The sequence below is a fragment of the Solea senegalensis genome, linkage group LG14, assembly GCF_019176455.1.
Source record: "Solea senegalensis isolate Sse05_10M linkage group LG14, IFAPA_SoseM_1, whole genome shotgun sequence".
Lineage (NCBI taxonomy): Eukaryota > Metazoa > Chordata > Actinopteri > Pleuronectiformes > Soleidae > Solea > Solea senegalensis.
Window position 1 is genome coordinate 14,965,524 of NC_058034.1, and position 18,572 is coordinate 14,984,095.

Below are 18,572 nucleotides of genomic sequence, written 5' to 3' on the forward strand. Positions count from 1 at the left end.
TTGCTGGACACAGGGACGTTCAGTCTTGACTGGCTCTTTCCTTCTCACTGGCAGCATGGGTTTCCCCTGGAGTCTGAGTGGTTATGAGGTGCATGCTGTGCCCTTAAATCTGCCAAAGAGTTGTGTCTCTCCAACAGTTCACTCCCTCCACACCTGATGCATGAACACTGCTACTTACCCGGGCTGCGTACACTTCCAGTGATACCAATACGCACGTATATCTTAGCGGCGTCCTGCAAAACTATACCTTAATCTGCATTAAGTGATTTTGACACCAAGAAGAAGAATTGTAGTTATTTTATTTAAATGTATTAATAATAATAAAAAACGTTTCACCTAATGCAGATTTTTAAAGACTGGGTTAGTTATACCTCATGGGATGCAAAACAGATAACTCCTTCCATGGCATTCACCAGTTTTAGGTTTGACTCCCTTTAATGTAGTGTACTGCTTAATTGGCTTTCTTCTTCTCCGCTAGACTTCATTTATATTTGAATCTAGTGGATCTATAGCTATGCCCCATTGAGGTTTAACTCCAAACTCCATCTTTGCCTCCAACAAAAACAAAAACTCTCCTTTCCCTTCATATACTTATACTTTTATACTTTTACTTTGAAAACCAACCCTGATGAGCATTATCTCTCTCTGCAGTCCTCAAAGATACCAGAGACAACAAACCCTAATGGTTGTCACTACTGGTGTGTTTTATTTGTGTATGTTTGAGACTTTGGTTAAAGGTGGTATTCTACGTAAGACACCGTGTCACAGTTTGTTTGTGCTTTTGCAGACATGGAGAAGACATGATCGTGACTCCATTTGCACAGGTCAGTGGCATTTACACATGTACTTCAAGAGTGTTGATCTAATGTTGTATTTAATATCATCATTATGTGAGAGCATGACGCAATGGTTTGTAGCAAGCATGACGGTGTAGGTTTGCAAGCCCTTCTCAACGCATATAACCAGTCCATGCAGGATTTCACCATTTGTTTTTTGCGATTAAATTGACCATATTTTTTCATCTGATGATTATTTTCATATTCGATTAATCGAGTAATAGTTTGGTCCACAAAATGTCAGAAAACGTTACGAAATGTTGATCAGTGTTCGTCAAACCTGGAAACGATGATGTTCTCAAATGTCTTGTTTTGTCCACAAACCAAAGTGATTCACTTTTAATGATTTCCTTGTTATCTGGAGCAAAGGGTCGTTTTGGTCATTTTTGTGTAAATGATGCGATATAATAGAAAATATGCAGCGTACTACTGATTTTGTGGGATCACAAAATCACGAATAAGTGGAGGGCCTGTGTCACAGTCATTGCGTTGCGCCACTGGCTCATTTTTAAGGATTTCTGTCTGATTTTCATTTGTGTTCAAATACCTCAGGCCATTAACTTCAATGACAATTTGTTTTTTGTTGTTGTGAAAATATAGTGGAGAACCAGATCGGTCTCATGCACTGTCACTTGCTATTATCTGTGCGCGGCGTCGTTGGCAGTCATCCTTCGATCTCGGCATCGATCGCGTGTTCCCGGGGACACATTTGTGTCGTGTTCCATTTGAAATTGTACACGCTATTCACATGGCCTTTCACTGTCCCTTACTTAAAAAAAGAGATGGTTCATTTCTCACAGAAAACACCCACACTCTCCCTCTCTCGCTCTCTCTGTTCTGAACAGCTTGTTCTGAGTCTTTATTTGTCACTAATGTCAGTCCATTAACAAAATCCACTCGTATAATGTCTTTCCAAACCGATATAAAACATTTGGATGTAGTATTTTTTTACCTTTGCTGTGGATTTCCAGCAGTCCTACAAATGAGTTAGACAAAATAGAAAGGTGTCTTTATCCGTACCTCTGGGCGTCAGACTGTGTTTCCTTCTTGCAGGTTCTTGCCAGTCTGCGAACAGTCCGAAGTAACTTTGCCGTTCTGACACATCTGCAAGACCGTGTGGGAAGCAAGTAAGAGCAGGAAAAACACAGAAGATGACTCACCGGTCGTTTCCTTGTTGGTTTACTGACACCTGACCCGTTTCCCCGTTACAGGCGGCCGTCGAGCAGCAACCAGCCGTCCATGTGTAAGCCATGTCTCGGAGGTTAGTGTGAATATCGACGTATGATGGCGTGACTCTCGGGAATTAAAAACCCACCGTTGTTGTTTTTGTGTTTCTGTGGAAATATTGTAAAAGTGCACGGGGTGTAAATTTAATCTTCTCTCATTTCTTGAAGATTAGATTACAGTCAGAGATGTCAATACTACTCCGTAGAGTAGATGTGGGGTGGCATTTTGTGTTGTACCCCGAGTAGCACAGATATGCTTAAGTTGTCATGTGTTATGGTGTCGCACGCTTACGTACCAGCATATGACCTGTGTTTGTGTGACCCCTGACCTTTCAGAGGAGCCTTACCAGAAGCTTGCGATGGAGACACTGGAAGAGCTGGACTGGTGTTTGGACCAGCTGGAGACGCTGCAGACGAGACACTCTGTCAGTGAGATGGCGTCCAATAAGGTGAGGACTCCTGCGCTTGAGAAGTTGTCTCCAGACATAATCGCGGTGTGTGTGTGTGTGTGAGTGGTGTTCAGCTCCTGATTGACTATTATGCCAGAAGGCTTATCTGACATTGTTCTGCCATCACCTGATATTGACGTAATAAGGTGGTTAAAGACGGATTCACCTTTGTTTAAAAGTTTGTGGGCACTTTGTCAGATTTGGCAAATCATATAAGCAATAAAGCTCATGGATATGCAGGTGCCATCCAACTTTATGTGTCATTGTGTCATTCCTGCCAGATGACAGATTTACCTGGATAAATAAGTGTTACCTTCAACCTCACCTCTTTTAAACTAAACTCATAGTCTTTCCAAGGCAGTATCAGGATCATAATCTTCACTCCTAACTCTAATAGTCACATTAGAAAACTGGGTTGTTCTCTGAACATGGTGCATCTGTGTCCAGCTCCTGGCACAAGCCGTGGTTATGTCATTGTTGTATCTTGTCACCATGATAAGCTCCAGATCACACGCCACTCTGTAGCTCATTGAAACCCTCTACCTAACCATGGTCACCTAAATCAAATTTTGAGTCACTGAGGTTCATCGAGACATGCATGCATGCATGGAGTTTGCATGTTCTCCCCGTGTGTGTGAGGGTTTTCCTCCCACAGTCCAAAAACATTTGGGGATTAGGCAAATTGGACACTCTTAATTGACTGTTGGTGAGTGTGAGAGTGGATGGTTGTTTGTCTCTATGTGTGGTCATGTGATGGACTGGCGACCTGTGTAAACTGGGATTAGCACCAGCACCAGCGCCTCCCGCGACCCTCACATGGAGGATAAAGTGTCAAAAGATGAGTGATCTTCTGGATCTGCACACAACAAGTCGTTGCCCCTGCACCAAAGCAATCATAACTTCTTCTTCGCTGGTGAAACAAGCCGTCAGTACAAGGACGTCACTCTCTGTCTTAAAGAGCGGCTCTTCTTTTTAGCTCTTCTCAGAGCAACTCCTGCCCTAACCCCTCTAACCCCTAAGACTAGTATTCACTTTGTACTATTGCAGTATTTTGTACAACTGAATAGGTTCAACATGCAGAAAATGTTTCCTTAATTAAGCCTTTATGTTGCCCATCACTTGTAATCCCCTTTTGATAAACCTTTAAACATTAAATAGGAATGTGCAGATCACCACTGAAACATATGTGACGTGGGTATGAGAGGAAGACACCGTTTGTGTGTACAGAAAATGTGACGACGGCCACGAGGATTCATGAATGGCATAATTAATCAGCATCTGCTCGCTTCACTCCTTCCTGCTTCTCTGCAGCGTCTGGCTGCTACACTCAAACCTCCTCCATCCCTCTGTCAGCCAATCGTACGCCTCTCCTCCACCCAGCCCCTGAAGCCAGACAAATCTGATTGGAAAGTGAGGAGGCAACAGCGTCTGGGGCGGCGGAGGAGGGGGTTTCTCGCAGCCTCTCCCTCCCCGTCTCCCTCCTCATGTTTCTCACTGACAGAGTGTGATAGTAGTGGGACGAGCGTCTGCAGTCACACCCCGTCTTCCCTCCGATGGCTGACCACATTCCCAGCCTCACCCTGCCCCACCCCTTCCCCCCGACTCTCCCACCCCCCTCCCCCCCGCCACCTTCAGGATGACAAATGCGACTGTGGGAACTTCATTTCAAAGTGACCTTCTTTCCGATTCAAGTGCCCAAGTGAGCGGACTGTACCCTGTCGCTGAGCCAGCAAGCTGTCTGCTTGACGTTTTCTTGGAGGGGATTTAACTGACCTCCAACATCAACATGCGGAGGTTAACATGCCTGCGTCGTTGCTCTGGGTTTGTCTGTGCTGGAGACTCGGACAGGTGAGCGAGTGAGCGACATGGGGTGCTGTTGGTGCTTCCTTGTTTACACTGGGTTCGATCGATCGGCAGCGTGGTCTCTGTCGGTGGAATGCTGAGTGAGTCTGATCTGACTCAGGAGTCAGGACTGCGTCTGCAACAACGCGCGTGTGTGTGTCTGTGTGCGTGTGCCAAAGCATGGTAGCAGCTGTGATCAAACAGATTCTTAAAAAAACTGTCTTTCTTATGGTTGACAGAAGTAGTTGTACACAAGTTAGGGGAACACATGTTTTAGTATTTGAGCATTAGGTTGAGTTTAGGAACTGGCAAGTAGTTGGCAGTTAAGGTTAGGGATCTGGTGAAGTCCATGTATTATAACGTTATCCTTGAAGTGTTGGAGAAGTGTGTGTGTGTGTGCGTGTGTGTGTGTGTGTGTGTGTGTGTGTGTGTGTGTGTGCGTGCGTGAGTGAGAAAGAGAAGGTGAAATAACAGAATGTTCAGTTGTTGCGGTGAGAAGCTAAAATCAGTAGATAATTCAGGTTGTAGCTCCACCTCCTTTTATGTCAGTATGTGTGTGTGTGTGTGTGTATGTGTATGTGTACCCACTGCAGAATCACTCTTTCTCCCAGATCCCCTCCCTACACCTTCAGCTTCCACGTGCCAAGGCTGTTACATAATCAGTGTGGAAGCTGCTGCGATAAAAGTCATTAGGGGAAACACTGAGCATTTTGTGTGTTTTGTTTGTTTCTTTTTTTTTCTTCCGTTTGTGCCTGTGTGTGTAATTCATTCTGGCGTTGTACATTTCTTGCTACAACACATAGGACCATTTTTCCCTTTATTTGAGAAAACAAAATGTGTGGGGCAGCCCATGGCCAAGTGGAAAGGGACGTTGGCTGGTAACCAGAGGGTGGCCAGTTTGAATCCCTGCCAGGTCAAGGGCTGGGCCACCCCTTGCAATGTACCCAATCATCATTTCAAAAATCAAACATGTTTGCTGTGGCGAGAAAGAGCAGCTGAAAGAAAAACATAATAATAATCGTTTGAAAACAGGCTTAAGCAAGTACAGAAATGCTGCACAGTTTCACTTTGAAAGCATTTCAGATTTGGTGAACTTCAATTATATAAAATAACAGACAAGAGTGTGTTTGTTTTTCCGTTGAAATTAAAGTTGACACTTAATCTGATATTAGAATAAAACCCAATTTATTTATAATTTACCTATAAACGAAAAGTGATAATCTATGTTGATCAAAAACACTATGGTCAAAGATGAATGCATATACATATTGGTAACATATTGTAATAGATTGTTGGTTTCTCTTCTTCTGGATCCTATTATTGTGGTCTTGGAGTTGTTTTCAAAACCACAATGCACGTCGTTTCCACCACATACGCGTCATATTATTTATGTACTGCTCCATGAAGGTCATTTGATTTAATTTCACTGTGATATTAATATTAGCATATTGACTTTGTATGGATGTTGCCAGTGTACGAATGTTAACATGTTTATCTGACTTCTACAAGGACTAACCACATCTCTGCTTGTATCTCTGTGTGTGGGTGTGTGTGTGTGTGTGTGTGTGTGTGTGTGTGTGTGTGTGTGTCTGTCCACACAGTTTAAGAGGATGCTGAACCGTGAGCTGACGCAGCTTTCAGAGACAAGCCGCTCAGGGAATCAAGTGTCAGAGTTCATTGCTAACACCTTCTTAGGTGAGTTTACACACACAAATAATCAGCACAAGCCCTTTTTCAGATATCAACGCCGCACCGTGAGTCTGGAGGTTTGTCGTGCACATTGTGTGAAATGCAGCTGGGGATTGTCAGTGGGTGAGACGTGTTCGTGATTCTCCTGTGGATTGAGTCTCTCCTGCTGTGAGCTCACGTGAGCTCACTGGGACATTGGTGGGAGAATCTCCTGTGAATGTCTGCAACCATACGTATGGATAGAGCCATTTTTGTTACCTCTCCATCCCAAATAAAATGAATCTTGAGCCGCAAAACCGACTTGATCCATAAAATTAAGATAATATCGCATATTATATTATTCATACAGATATGAAATGTTTAAAATAATGGTTTGTTGCATTAATGACATTTAAGAACTGCAATAAGAAAACTGTTGACGTTTCATTGCTATTTATACCCACCTTTTGTGGAAGTGAAGAAAAAAAACTACTTCACAGAATTATGTAGACCTAGTCCTTCCATTGTTTGTGGAAAATTAATGTAACACACAAGTAATATTTGACTCTTATTTATGTAGTTCATAATTGAGAAAACCTGCCTGGCATACAGCATGCGGGCCCGAGGACTCTAAGTCACTTCCCATAATTGTTTCTGGTTTGAGTTGGTTTTCAAAATAACATCTGACATAGCCGTTGGATGTGACGCACAAAATACTTTTATTCATCGTCTCGATGTGTTGAGGTGTTCACTTTGAGGAAAAAAAAAGCTTCAAAGGAGCCACTGCAGAGTGGCTGAGCCGCAGGTTGCAGACCCCTGGTCTAGAGCAACTTCTGCAGACATGTGTGTTCTCACATTCTGCCCCTCTGGAGAATCTGTCTGAATGCCTGCATTTAACTGTTGGTGTAAAAACAGCTATAAGGAAGTGAGCAAATGAAAGAATGTAGACTGCTGCTGCTGCTGCTGCCGCCGCCGCTGCTGCTGCTGCCACTGCCGCTGCTGCTGCCGCTGCCGCTGCTGCTGCTGCTGCTGAGAAGGCGGGGGATTTGTCCGTCTTTAAAAGAGAAGGAGGTGCAAAGACAGCATTCCCTGACACACTGTGTGGCGTTGTCGTAGCAACAGGGTGCAATATTATTAGACAGCGTGTTGCATCAATAGGAGGCTCAGTCTTCACCAGCCCTGTTGGCAAGATGGAGGTCCAGACAGATGACGATGAAGCCGGCGGCCGCTTGCCGTTTTCTTATGACAACATCAGAGTCGAGCTTGGCTGCGTTTGGTAACAAACACCATGGCTTTGGGTGTGAGGAAGAGGAGGCACTGTGAGAGAGGTGAGAGAGGCCAGACAGCGCCTGGTGTGACGCTGTCACTCAGGCTTCTCTGCCTCCTTATGACAGCTGGTGTTTATATCTCACCCCGAGATCTGGATGTTCTTTAGGAATTGTTTCCACTGAGCTAGGAAATACAAATGGATGTGAGGTAAAGCAGGTTATTTGTTTATTTATTCATTTATTTTGAGTCCAATCAAAAACAGATGAGTCATTTTCAGCAGCACCACCGTCATGTCCGGGGCGAAAGCACCTCTGTGTAAAAAGATCGAATAGAGATTGTGTCGATGAAGTCGTTACTGTCAGTGTTTTACTGTCTTGTATTTTTTGGGTATGGATGAATTAAATGCTTCAAAGTGGATGGAAAATACATCAGCAACCCTGAAGACATGACATGTGCGTCATCATCAAGCTCCAAACAATGCTGAATTAGCAGAAAAAAAAAAAAAGCTTTTACCCATGATGCTTAGTTTGAAAGTGCTGGTTATTCTGCACTCACTGTCACAGTAGTTAATTTACATTTATGTAAAGTACACACTGGGCTCTGACGATACAGGTACATACTCTACATACTATGCGTTCCTGTTTTTTAACAGACCAGGTGTCAATTTGCTATTGCGAATTGGAAATTTGATTTTACTTACTCAATGTAGAGCACTTCAATGTGTTTATGATGTTTTTCTAATTTAATTTATGTTAACATGTTATTTTTACCTGTGAGAGCGATGCGAAGTCCTCTTTATCACAAGGTCACTTATTGTTTTGTGCTGAAGAAGCACAACTGTATTATTCCTACAGTCTTGGATTAGTCTGAGGGAATTACAGGCTGTGACTCAAAGTGCACCCGACTTTGGCAAATAATAATAGTTATAAGAAGGCGTGGGGGGGGGTTCGCTGGTGTCAATCCTAGCTGACATAAAGCGAAAGGCGGGGGACACCATCAGTCCATCACAGGGCCACATAGAGACAAACTATTCACTCATACCTTTTTTTTTTTTAGAAAAAGTCTTATATTTCAAGCTACAACTTATATTTAAGAGGAATACGTCCAAATGAACTCTGTTCGTAAGCAGTCACAGATATCGACCTTTCTCGCAGCAGATGTGTTGACACTTTTGAGCAGGAAAAGCACAAGTGTCACTGCTAAAAATAAAAAGTAATGCATGAAATCATCACAAGTCCAATCGAATCCAATACAGCCGGATGCGGCATGAGATGTGATGTTTGTAGACTGTGCAATAATAGCACCTGTTGAATCTTAGGTTATGATGCAAGTTAGTGTACAAGATTAAATGTAGCACCAGGAAGTTTCCGTTCAAGACTGCACACACACTGTGAAATTGTCATCTAAACTTGTCAAACTGACTGAAGTTGCTCATCCTCTTCCATATGGGACAGTCTAAAATCATACAGTGTATGTTAGACATCACTGAGCAATCTAAATGGAAGTCGGCCATCAGTAATGTGATTTGAATAATTAATTACTCATCAGCCTTTAACAGTGAACACCTCTGTCTGTGTGTCCATGTGACAGAGAGACAACATGATGTGGAGATCCTGTCTCCACCTTCTAAGGAGAAGGAGAAGAAGAAAAGGCCAATGTCGCAGATCAGTGGTGTGAAAAAGGCCACGCAGAGTCCCAGCTTAGCACCGACCTGTATCCCTCGCTTCGGAGTCAGCACGCCGCAAGAGAGTCTACTGGCCAAGGTGCGTTCAGGTCATAATCACTCACAGATCCACGCGCTCGCACACAGAAAAAAAAGAAAAAGAAAAACGCACACACAAAAGCAGCCATAGATGCTCTGTTTTACTTCTCCAGGAGATCGAGAACGTTAATCATTGGGGCCTGGATATTTTCAAGATAGCAGAATTTTCGGGAAACCGTCCTCTGACAGTGATCATGTACTCCGTCTTCCAGGTAGGAGGATCTCTCAGCGAGACATCTGTCCACTTTAACTGATAGAGGAAAAGTAATGATGAAATGATGTGATTATAACTACAGCCAAATAAAAGGGAATACTGGACTTGTATTAGCAACTATTGAAACTCTTGGTTTGAAGTGTGTAGATATTTGTAAGAAAAACAGCTGTTGTTTTGGGAAAGTAGAAGTAATTGTCACCTTTTATGGCACAGTACAAGAGAACTATAGAAATATAGTTCATAGAAAGTTTGATGTTGATGTGACTGTGGTGTTTATCTCCTCGCCCTGCCAGGAGAGAGATCTTTTAAAAACCTTTAAAATCCCAGTCGACACCTTCATCACCTTCATGATGACCTTGGAGGACCACTACCACGCTGACGTAGCTTATCACAACAACATCCATGCAGCTGACGTGGTGCAGTCCACCCATGTCCTCCTGTCCACCCCAGCTTTAGAGGCAAGTTCTGGTTACTTTCATATGAATGTGAACATGAATGACACTCCCCTCATTCAGTACCGCATTAAAAATAAATGCTATTTACAATGAAAATGGTTTGGAATGAATGTTTTACCTGTCTTGTTGAACACAGGCCGTGTTTACAGACCTGGAGATTATGGCTGCTCTCTTTGCAAGTGCCATTCATGATGTCGACCACCCTGGAGTCACAAACCAGTTCCTAATAAACACCAGTAGGTTCCTTTTTTTTATTCATTTAAAGCACAATTTTACTAGAATTTGAATGCAGAAATTGCTGCCATTGCAAAGAATATGTCAACACTGCGACACCTTTTCAAACACAATATGAAACTATAGACCTTTTAAAGCCTCAGTGTGTAACTTTTGGCGCTAAAACACTGCTCGTGTTGAACCGTCGACCTTCCATTTACAAGCCCAGTTCCCTTGTGCAAAACACTAAAAACAGAAACACGGAGAGAATTATGCTGGTAGTAAAAGGCTTAATCAGCATTGTGTGACAGTGGTTTGAGTCTAAAGAACATTGTGTCTAAAGGACAGTCTCTTAAGTAATCAGTAATTATAAGTAAAGATATTATTAAAGCGCATATTTAGTGGTGGTGTGGGTTCATGCTGTACCCATTATACCCCATATTTAATAAATGATGTAATTTAGACAGCAGAATAATAAATAATAGGGAGCTACCTCACGATGCGATGCGCGATACATGATCCACGATACCGATAATATCGTGGTGCAACGATTCTGTGATAATCAATATACTGCAAGACAATCATATAGCGATACGTCACAATATCTGTCCTAACTGAAGAAAAAAAAAAGTCTGTGAAAAGTTAAAAGTGCTGGACTTCTCTATTTATTCACAACATAGAGAACAAAGGGCATAAAGTCTATGTATTGAACGTGGATGGGGCATCTCTTAACGTAGCTTTCTCCACCATTATCCCACCGTAAGCTCCCCCTTCTTAACCAGGTAACTTCCACCCAAGTTTCCCTCATTCATTTGAGCAGCGCCACTGTGAGGAGACATGAAGTAGTGACGCCCAGCAAGTGAAAATATCGATATTTGCACTTTCACCCAACCCTAATAAAGAAGCTTGTATAATATTTTAAATGTCCTGTCAAATATTTCACTTTACATCTCCACAGGTTCAGAGTTGGCGTTGATGTATAACGATACCTCGGTGCTGGAGAACCACCACCTCGCTGTGGGCTTTAAACTGCTCCAGGAAGACAATTGTGACATTTTCCAAAACCTCAACAAGAAACTGAAAGACTCCCTCCGCAAGATGGTGATCGACATGGTGAGCCTGCTGCGCCTTTTCATACAGCAGTGGGATTTCCTTTTCAATCTCACTGCACTCAAACTTTAGCTTAATAATCATAACAGTATTATCATTATTGCATTTTTGCACACGATTTACAGTAAAATATGCTGATGGAGCGGCTTCATGTTTCTGGTAACAGACTAGTTTGAAAAATGCTGCTGGCAAAACATCACATTATGACTGATGGGCTGTTAAAAACATGTTCAGCTGGATGAGACAAAACAAAGTGGAAAGTCAAATAGGATTAAGAAAGAAACAACACACCAGAAATGACAAAAAAAATACAATACAAAACCTTGCAGATGAAGTATGGGAACATAATATTCTGTATACACTCACTGGCCACTTCTTCAGGTTCACGTCAATGCATGTAGTAGGGCTGAACAATGAATCTACATTTAAAGAGAGGGTAGAATAGAAACAAAGCTAAATGCAAATTTAAATTACGGCCTACTACATTATCAAATCACAGGAGACGCAATATATCTTACCATCCTTTCGTCGCCAACAGGATTTGGCATGCGTACTTCTCGTTACTGAACTCTATGGACTGTCGAGCTGTCCTGCCTTATGCCCTCTGTCACCTGTGATTGGCTCAGCAACTCCCCGTGACCCTCATGTGGAGGATAAAGCAGTAGAAGATGGATGGATGGAAACCAGGAAGCAGAGAAATAGAGCTTTGCGCCCATATACTTGTCACTACGGTAGCCCTTAGGACTTCCACGGAACGACCGTCCAAACACAGACGAGATTCACCGGCGCGCTGCACATTTGTGACGTCAGCTTCTCAGCACTGTAATTCCTAAGCAGTTGAAAACTGCCAGATATCGAAAGTGAAAGTTGTCTTGGTCATAAGAGGGTTAAAGCCAAAATTTTTAGATTAAAGACTGAAGAAAACATCTTTATTTCTCACAGATCTGCTCCAATATCACACAGTATTCATTTTGAATTTTTTATTGAAATGAAAATGAGAATAATGACGTAAAAATGACCATTCCCTCTCATATCGTGAATCATGTCCCAATCGCAATTAGATATTTATTCAAAACCATTCAGGCCTAGCATGTCGGCATGTAGACGTGGTCAAGATGACCTTCTGTGATTTAAGTGACTCTGTTGTTCAGAATCTGCTAATAGTTATCTAATACCAGAGGTCAGAGGAGAATCATATACACAGTGGAGACTGGTTTGAAATCATACAAACAATGACACGGTAACATACACCAGAGGCATGCTGATGGCCGTCTTTGAACACACAACACGTCACAACCTTAAAGCAGAAGGTCTACAGTAGCTGAACACTACACCAGACACTATTAGGTAGCCATAATACCTGAAGAGGTGGTCAGTGTGTGTGTGTAAGAGGATTTATTATATTATGAGATGAGCAGGCAGAACAGACAACAGACAATCCTATTTCTATGATTTAATCACTGCTGAATCACTGCAGAGGTCCAGAGCAGCTCTGGACCTCTGCAGTGAAGCAGATAGATGATACCACAGCGTGTCTTTCTTACAAATAATGTCATTCATAAAAAAATATCACACTCAGAACACATCCTCTCGTTAAAATGAGCGGCTGAACGTGTGTTGTATCTCCCACTGTACTCTTCAGGTGCTGGCCACAGATATGTCCAAACACATGAACTTCTTGGCGGACATGAAGACAATGGTGGAAACCAAGAAAGTGACAAGTCTGGGAGTCTTGCTGCTCGACAACTACTCTGACCGCATTCAGGTGAGAGCTCCCCCTGCTGACCATGAACGGAGGAACACAGAGTAGTGCTGCAGTGAGAGGTCACATTTCACATCCAGGGATTGAACAAGGGCCTTTCTGCATGGAGATTGCATGTTCTCCCCGCGTGTGCGTGGGTTTTCTCCGGGTTCTCCAGTTTCATTGCCACAGTCCAAAAACATGCAAAATGGCGATTAGGAGAATTGGACAGACTGTGTGAAAGTGAATGGTTGCCCTATGATGGACTAGCGAACTGTCCATGGTGTACCCCGCCTTTCACCCGATGTCAGCTGAGATTGGCAGTGTGACCTTCATGTGGAGGATAAAGTGGGAGAAGATGGATGGATTTATACCTAAATCAAAAAAATCATTATTAATAATAAAATTCTTATTAAGGCAGTTATTTAACAGCGTGTTCCCACACACTGCTCCATTGTACACAAAACACTGAGCAGCTGTTTTTGGTCAGTGCAGAATCACAACGGGGAGTTTGTGTGTTAGTGCGACTGTGGTGGTTACCGAGTGTTATCAAGGTTTGTCTTTCAACGTGTGGGCAGTGGGTTCGATTCCCTCCTTCCTTAGGCTACATGCAGATGTGTCCTCCTTGGGCAAGACACTTGACCCCACGTTGCTCCTGGTGGCTGTGCCGGCAGCGTATGAGAGATGAGTGGTTGTGAGAGTGAATGGGTGTGAATCAATAACTGAAACTGAATTGTTTGTTTTTTACAAAACAAACTCAAATTGTAGCAAAAAATGTGCTTAGTTTTTGTCTTTGTAAATGTATTTGATACATAATCCTTTTGAGAGGTTGTATTTGAGACACAATATTTATTATTATCAAAAAGTCAAATGAAATAAAAACTAATGAAAAATCCAAAACTATTATGAACTTGGTGTGAATGAGTGAATGGCAAAAGTTGTAGTTTGAAGCTGCTGAGTCGTCATCAACACTCGAAAAGCACTTTATAAACACAGATAACTTATCGGCTGAATTATGACGACGTTTATGAAAATTGTCTTTTGCTGCTGATTAATCAAATCAAAGCAAAAATGTCCCCCGGTTTCAATTTGTCATTCTCTGTTAAATATTACATTATTAAATAATGTTATGATTAATACATGTTAACTTGTGTTTAAATTTGATCACTTATTTGATGTAAAATAGATAACTAAGCATAATAACAGCCACACTTTCCAGTTATTAACACCAAACTGCACCAATGTCACAAGTAAAAGTAAAATCAAAATATTTTGTGGTAAGAAGCACCTCCTTTTACATTTCCAGTAAAAATAAAACGTATCGTCATCATCACAGTCCCACACACATAGTCGTAATGGCCTGAACACAAGTCCATGTAACAACACAACCAGCAGAGCCTCACTGAGGTTGTCTCCCCTGCAGGTTCTGCAGAACATGGTCCACTGTGCTGACCTGAGCAACCCGACCAAGCCGCTGGAGCTGTACCGGCAGTGGACAGACCGCATCATGGTGGAGTTCTTTACCCAGGGAGACCGAGAGCGGGACAAGGGCATGGAGATCAGTCCCATGTGTGACAAACAGAACGCCTCCATAGAGAAGACTCAGGTAACACTCACCGACGCACAGAGAAACAGTGGAACACTGGAATTTTGGGTAATTACCAAAACACATCTGGTGCCGAGGTGTATTCACCACCACCCTCCTCCTTCTACACTGTTTCAAAAAGCATTGATCCCATCAAACTGCTGAAAGGTCTGAAACCTCCCTATTTAAAATTGTGACCAGGCATATTACTAGACATTTTCATGTAAATATACACGATTATAGCCAGTGGCTAATTTCCATCTTCAGTAAAATAACAAAGCCAACAAAAGATCAGACCTCACAAAGACATTTTTAGACCAGATCAAACTTAGTAAATATAAAAATCATGTTACTTATGACAAGCCAGAATAGTTAAAGTGCATACCAAAGTACCTTGCTTAAAGTAAAGTAGCGAGTATTTAATGCTAAAGTGCGTGTGCTATTGCAGATCTCCCGTTTCCAAGGTGCTCCTAATATTGGACGTTGCTCTCATTGCACATGGTTTTAAAGTGCACGGGTAGATTGCACAATGCCCTATGGCACAAGACCCATTTCAATGGTAGTGTATCAAGTTAGTGTACATGGATGTCATTGTAGGCTACATAGACTGTAGACACTCTGGCTTGTTCGTAGTCATAGTCATGAGCCCCGGGTGGAACAAGGGCCTCTCTGCATGGAGTTAGCATGTTGTCCAGGTTCCCTGGCTTCCTCCCACAGTCCAAAAACATGCAACAAAGGGATTAAGTAAATGAGACACTCTAAATTGACCGTAGGTGTCAGTGTGAGAGTGGATGGTTGTTTGGCTCTGTGATGGCCTGGCGAACTGTCCAGGGTGTACCCCGCCCTATGTCAGCTGAGACTGGCCTCCCTGTGACCCTCCTGTGGAGGATAAAGCAGTAGAATATGGATGGATGGGCTTTTTGTGTGGGTCCTTCTTGGCGTTTTAGCGGCTGCTTTGCCTTTGTCAGTCAAAATGTGAAATGAATCTCCTGGACTGAATGTAGGAACAAAATATTTTCAAATGAACACGTCTGTCTCCAGCTGTGCCTCTGTCAATTGTTTTTATATTTCATTCCTGTAACGTAAGTTTGGTCATTATTATTGATTTTCATGATCAGGTGGGGTTCATCGACTACATTGTCCATCCTCTGTGGGAGACCTGGGCAGACCTGGTGCATCCGGATGCCCAGGACATCCTGGACACTCTGGAGGACAACAGGGAGTGGTACCAGAGTATGATCCCCCACAGCCCGTCGCCTTCCAGCCCAGAGGATCACCTTGTTGAGGGGGAGCCTGGAGGAGGAGCCTTGGGAGCAGGAGGATCTGTCCATTCAGGAGGAGGAGGTGGAGGGGACAAGTTCCAGTTTGAACTCACACTTGAGGAAGAGGAGGAGGAGGAGGTGATGGAGTCTGATTCAGAGAGCCCCACAGAAGATGAGTCCCAATGGGGTAAGGAGCAGCAGCAGGACTCCTCCTCCCCTTCTCTGTCCCCGGACCCTCGCAGCAGCAACACCAGGTACCGCCCTCCTTCGCCTCACCCCCCACGGACCCTGAGTTTAGCTGCTATGTCGGTGCAGAGCTCCCTCTCTCAAAGACAGCCGGCCGCCCCACGACGGGCAGGCGAAGACAGGGACAATAAACTGAGCCAGGAGGGCGACGGTGTGACCTGTCTGCGTATGAACACGTAACAACCAGCACAACCTGCCCTGCCTAATATACACAAAGCACTGGGTGTAGGAAGAAGGAGGCAGGGCAGGCATTTTTAAATAAGGTCTGTAAAATCACCACAGTCCCTTTACACTGGAGACACCCACTCTGGAGAACAGAGGGATGTCCCCTCTCTGCTTTATTTGATTTTTCAGCAGAAGATGAATTGTTTTAGCCTCTCTTCGGGTGCCTGATAGGCCTTTGAGTCCCATCCTGCTTCATGTAGCCTCAGTTCTGCTGCAGTTCAACTGGGAAGAAGAAGAAGAGTGGAGCTGAGGCACAATATTCTAACTACTACACAAGATAAAAGGAAACGTCTTTCTACACAGCACAGCAACTCTTTGTCACTTTAGGACAAGAGCGGCGGAGGCGCATCACAGTGGTCGAACAGGGTCTTGGAAATTCTTTTTTCTGCACCACCGTTTTAGTTTAATATATGAAATTATTAGGTCAGTTCAAGTGGAGAAAAAGGTTGTTTCTTTTTTTTTCCAAGAATGATGTGAGAAACAGACACTTTTACCAAATACAGGATGTAGGTAAGCGGTGAGAGAATTAAAAAGCTCAGGGTATGAAGAGAAACTAAAAACAAACTAATGTAGCATGAATGTAGTCGATTCCCTGGACCAACTCTCTGAGTCACCTCCAAACATGTTTAACCCGTGTGTCTGTGTTTAATGGAAAACCCTTTAATGAGCGATTTGGCAAAGTAAGCAATCAAAGATAAATGATTAAAACCAACGTGTAGCACAACAAGGATGGAACATTGAAAAAAGACTGAAGACATACCCCCAATCCCATGTGTTTAAAAACCAAAAGACTCACCCCCTGTATGGTATGTTCAAGCTTCTCCTTTTTTTTTTTTTTACCCAAGGTGATTTTAAATGATTTGTGGACAGTTCTTTGTCGTATGTTTGCTGGTCTCATCTGTGTTTATGAGCTTATTTTTTTTTATCAGGGTGCCTCCAGTCCGCAGTAGCACTTTACCATCTCTGCTGTACAGCTCCTTCATTCAGTCATACTAAGGGCTTCACCCAACGTAGACCTAGTGATCAGCAGCAGTAGAGGGTTTCTGAGGAAAGCCGGGGATCTGGTGGTCAGCTAACACGCGGTCTGTGTTTTAAGAAACTTCAGATACATCACTGAATATTATATTCAACCATCTGGAAAACCAGGATTCAGTTATTTTGGAAATACATTTTTAAACTGACTGAACCCTATAAGTAAAGCTGCAGTGATGTTAAATATCAAACCTCAGTCTAATCCAGCAATGTGATATTGCACTCTTGATTCAAACTAATTTCCCTGCTTAGTAAATGCCTGCATAAAAAAAATAAAAAACTTTTATTTTAATTAATCTGAATTAAGCAATTATAACATCATTTATAACTCCTTAACTAAAACAAATCGCTCCCAGTGGACTCGTGTTACTCGCTGACCACAGGATCTGCTTCACAAGGAGCGCACTTTCAAATGTTTTTGAGATAAATCACTCGCCTGTAGTTGCTAAGCCGACTGCGTTCATTTCATCACGAAATCTCGACTGGGATAACTGTGTGCCACGAGTGTTGAAAACTCACAAAACACCTGCCAGCCTACGATTAATGTAAATTATTACACTAGAGATTTTAACGCAATGATTGTATATCGAAGTCTCAGACTTTGTAGTGTTAGGTTTTACAAATGATAGATGTCAACGATGTTATTTAAAGCAGGCAATTTTAATAGATTTTGTGCAGCGTAAGAGCCGTCGTCGGTTCAGCCCTTTCATAATCAGCTAGCTGCGACCAGAGAATGTGTCTAGTTTCAGGAGTTCCATGACTCTTTGTGTACCAAGTACATGTTCCGTCTAGATCAGGATTAGTCGCCGTCACTGAGTTAGAAAAGACCAGGAAGTAAACAAGCACTAGTTAGGATAGGACATGATGTAGATCCTGGTCAGGCAGTGGTAGAAAACACTAGTCTAACAGTATTACATGAACTCAGCTAGTAAGCTTTAATGATAAGCCTTACATGTGATTGGAACCTGATGTAAAAAAAAAAAAGACAATTTTGCCGATTTTAATAGTCTCAGAACGCCATTTGATTCACTGTTCTGTCTTCATGTTTCGTAGGTTCCATCAGTTCTGGAAACTGGAGAAGTGTTTAGCGTAATCATTTCAATTACTTCAATGGTTTGGAAATTCATCAAACCGTAGCTGAAAAAAGGGGGTTTTCTCGTGACAGCAGTGACAGAATAAACATTTGCTATGAAAGCAGTGGGATGAAAATGTTGGAAAGATTCAGTTTTCCGTTTAGTTTTTATGTTCACAATCGCACACTTTATTTGATGAATCAACCGTAGATGCCTTCATGTAATGAAAATACCATGTGGACCTCAGCAGCTGGGTTATCAGACTTTCCTGTAGCGCCATCAAGAGGACAAAGTTCATACTTGCACACACAACAAATGTCAAGCAATTATGATGAATGCTCTGTGGCCTTCCTGCCTGACTAAA

The 18,572-nt window shown here is 42.7% G+C and overlaps 1 protein-coding gene across 5 annotated transcripts in view; it reads left to right on the forward strand.

Moving 5' to 3' along the window:
- The window catches only part of LOC122780729 (cAMP-specific 3',5'-cyclic phosphodiesterase 4D-like), a 92,377-nt gene extending 76,175 nt beyond the window's left edge, over positions 1 to 16,202 (forward strand). For all 5 annotated transcript variants that reach the window (XM_044043931.1, XM_044043930.1, XM_044043932.1 and 2 more), the window contains 13 exons: positions 788 to 824; positions 1,890 to 1,963; positions 2,048 to 2,097; positions 2,399 to 2,511; positions 5,955 to 6,048; positions 8,881 to 9,053; positions 9,166 to 9,264; positions 9,560 to 9,724; positions 9,858 to 9,957; positions 10,893 to 11,047; positions 12,687 to 12,809; positions 14,209 to 14,391; positions 15,489 to 16,202. In XM_044043931.1, coding sequence (XP_043899866.1) covers positions 788 to 824; positions 1,890 to 1,963; positions 2,048 to 2,097; positions 2,399 to 2,511; positions 5,955 to 6,048; positions 8,881 to 9,053; positions 9,166 to 9,264; positions 9,560 to 9,724; positions 9,858 to 9,957; positions 10,893 to 11,047; positions 12,687 to 12,809; positions 14,209 to 14,391; positions 15,489 to 16,058 — 1,936 coding nt within the window. In that variant the 3' untranslated portion in view covers positions 16,059 to 16,202. The remainder of the gene's footprint in view (positions 1 to 787; positions 825 to 1,889; positions 1,964 to 2,047; positions 2,098 to 2,398; positions 2,512 to 5,954; positions 6,049 to 8,880; positions 9,054 to 9,165; positions 9,265 to 9,559; positions 9,725 to 9,857; positions 9,958 to 10,892; positions 11,048 to 12,686; positions 12,810 to 14,208; positions 14,392 to 15,488) is intronic.
- Positions 16,203 to 18,572: the final 2,370 nt, after the last annotated feature.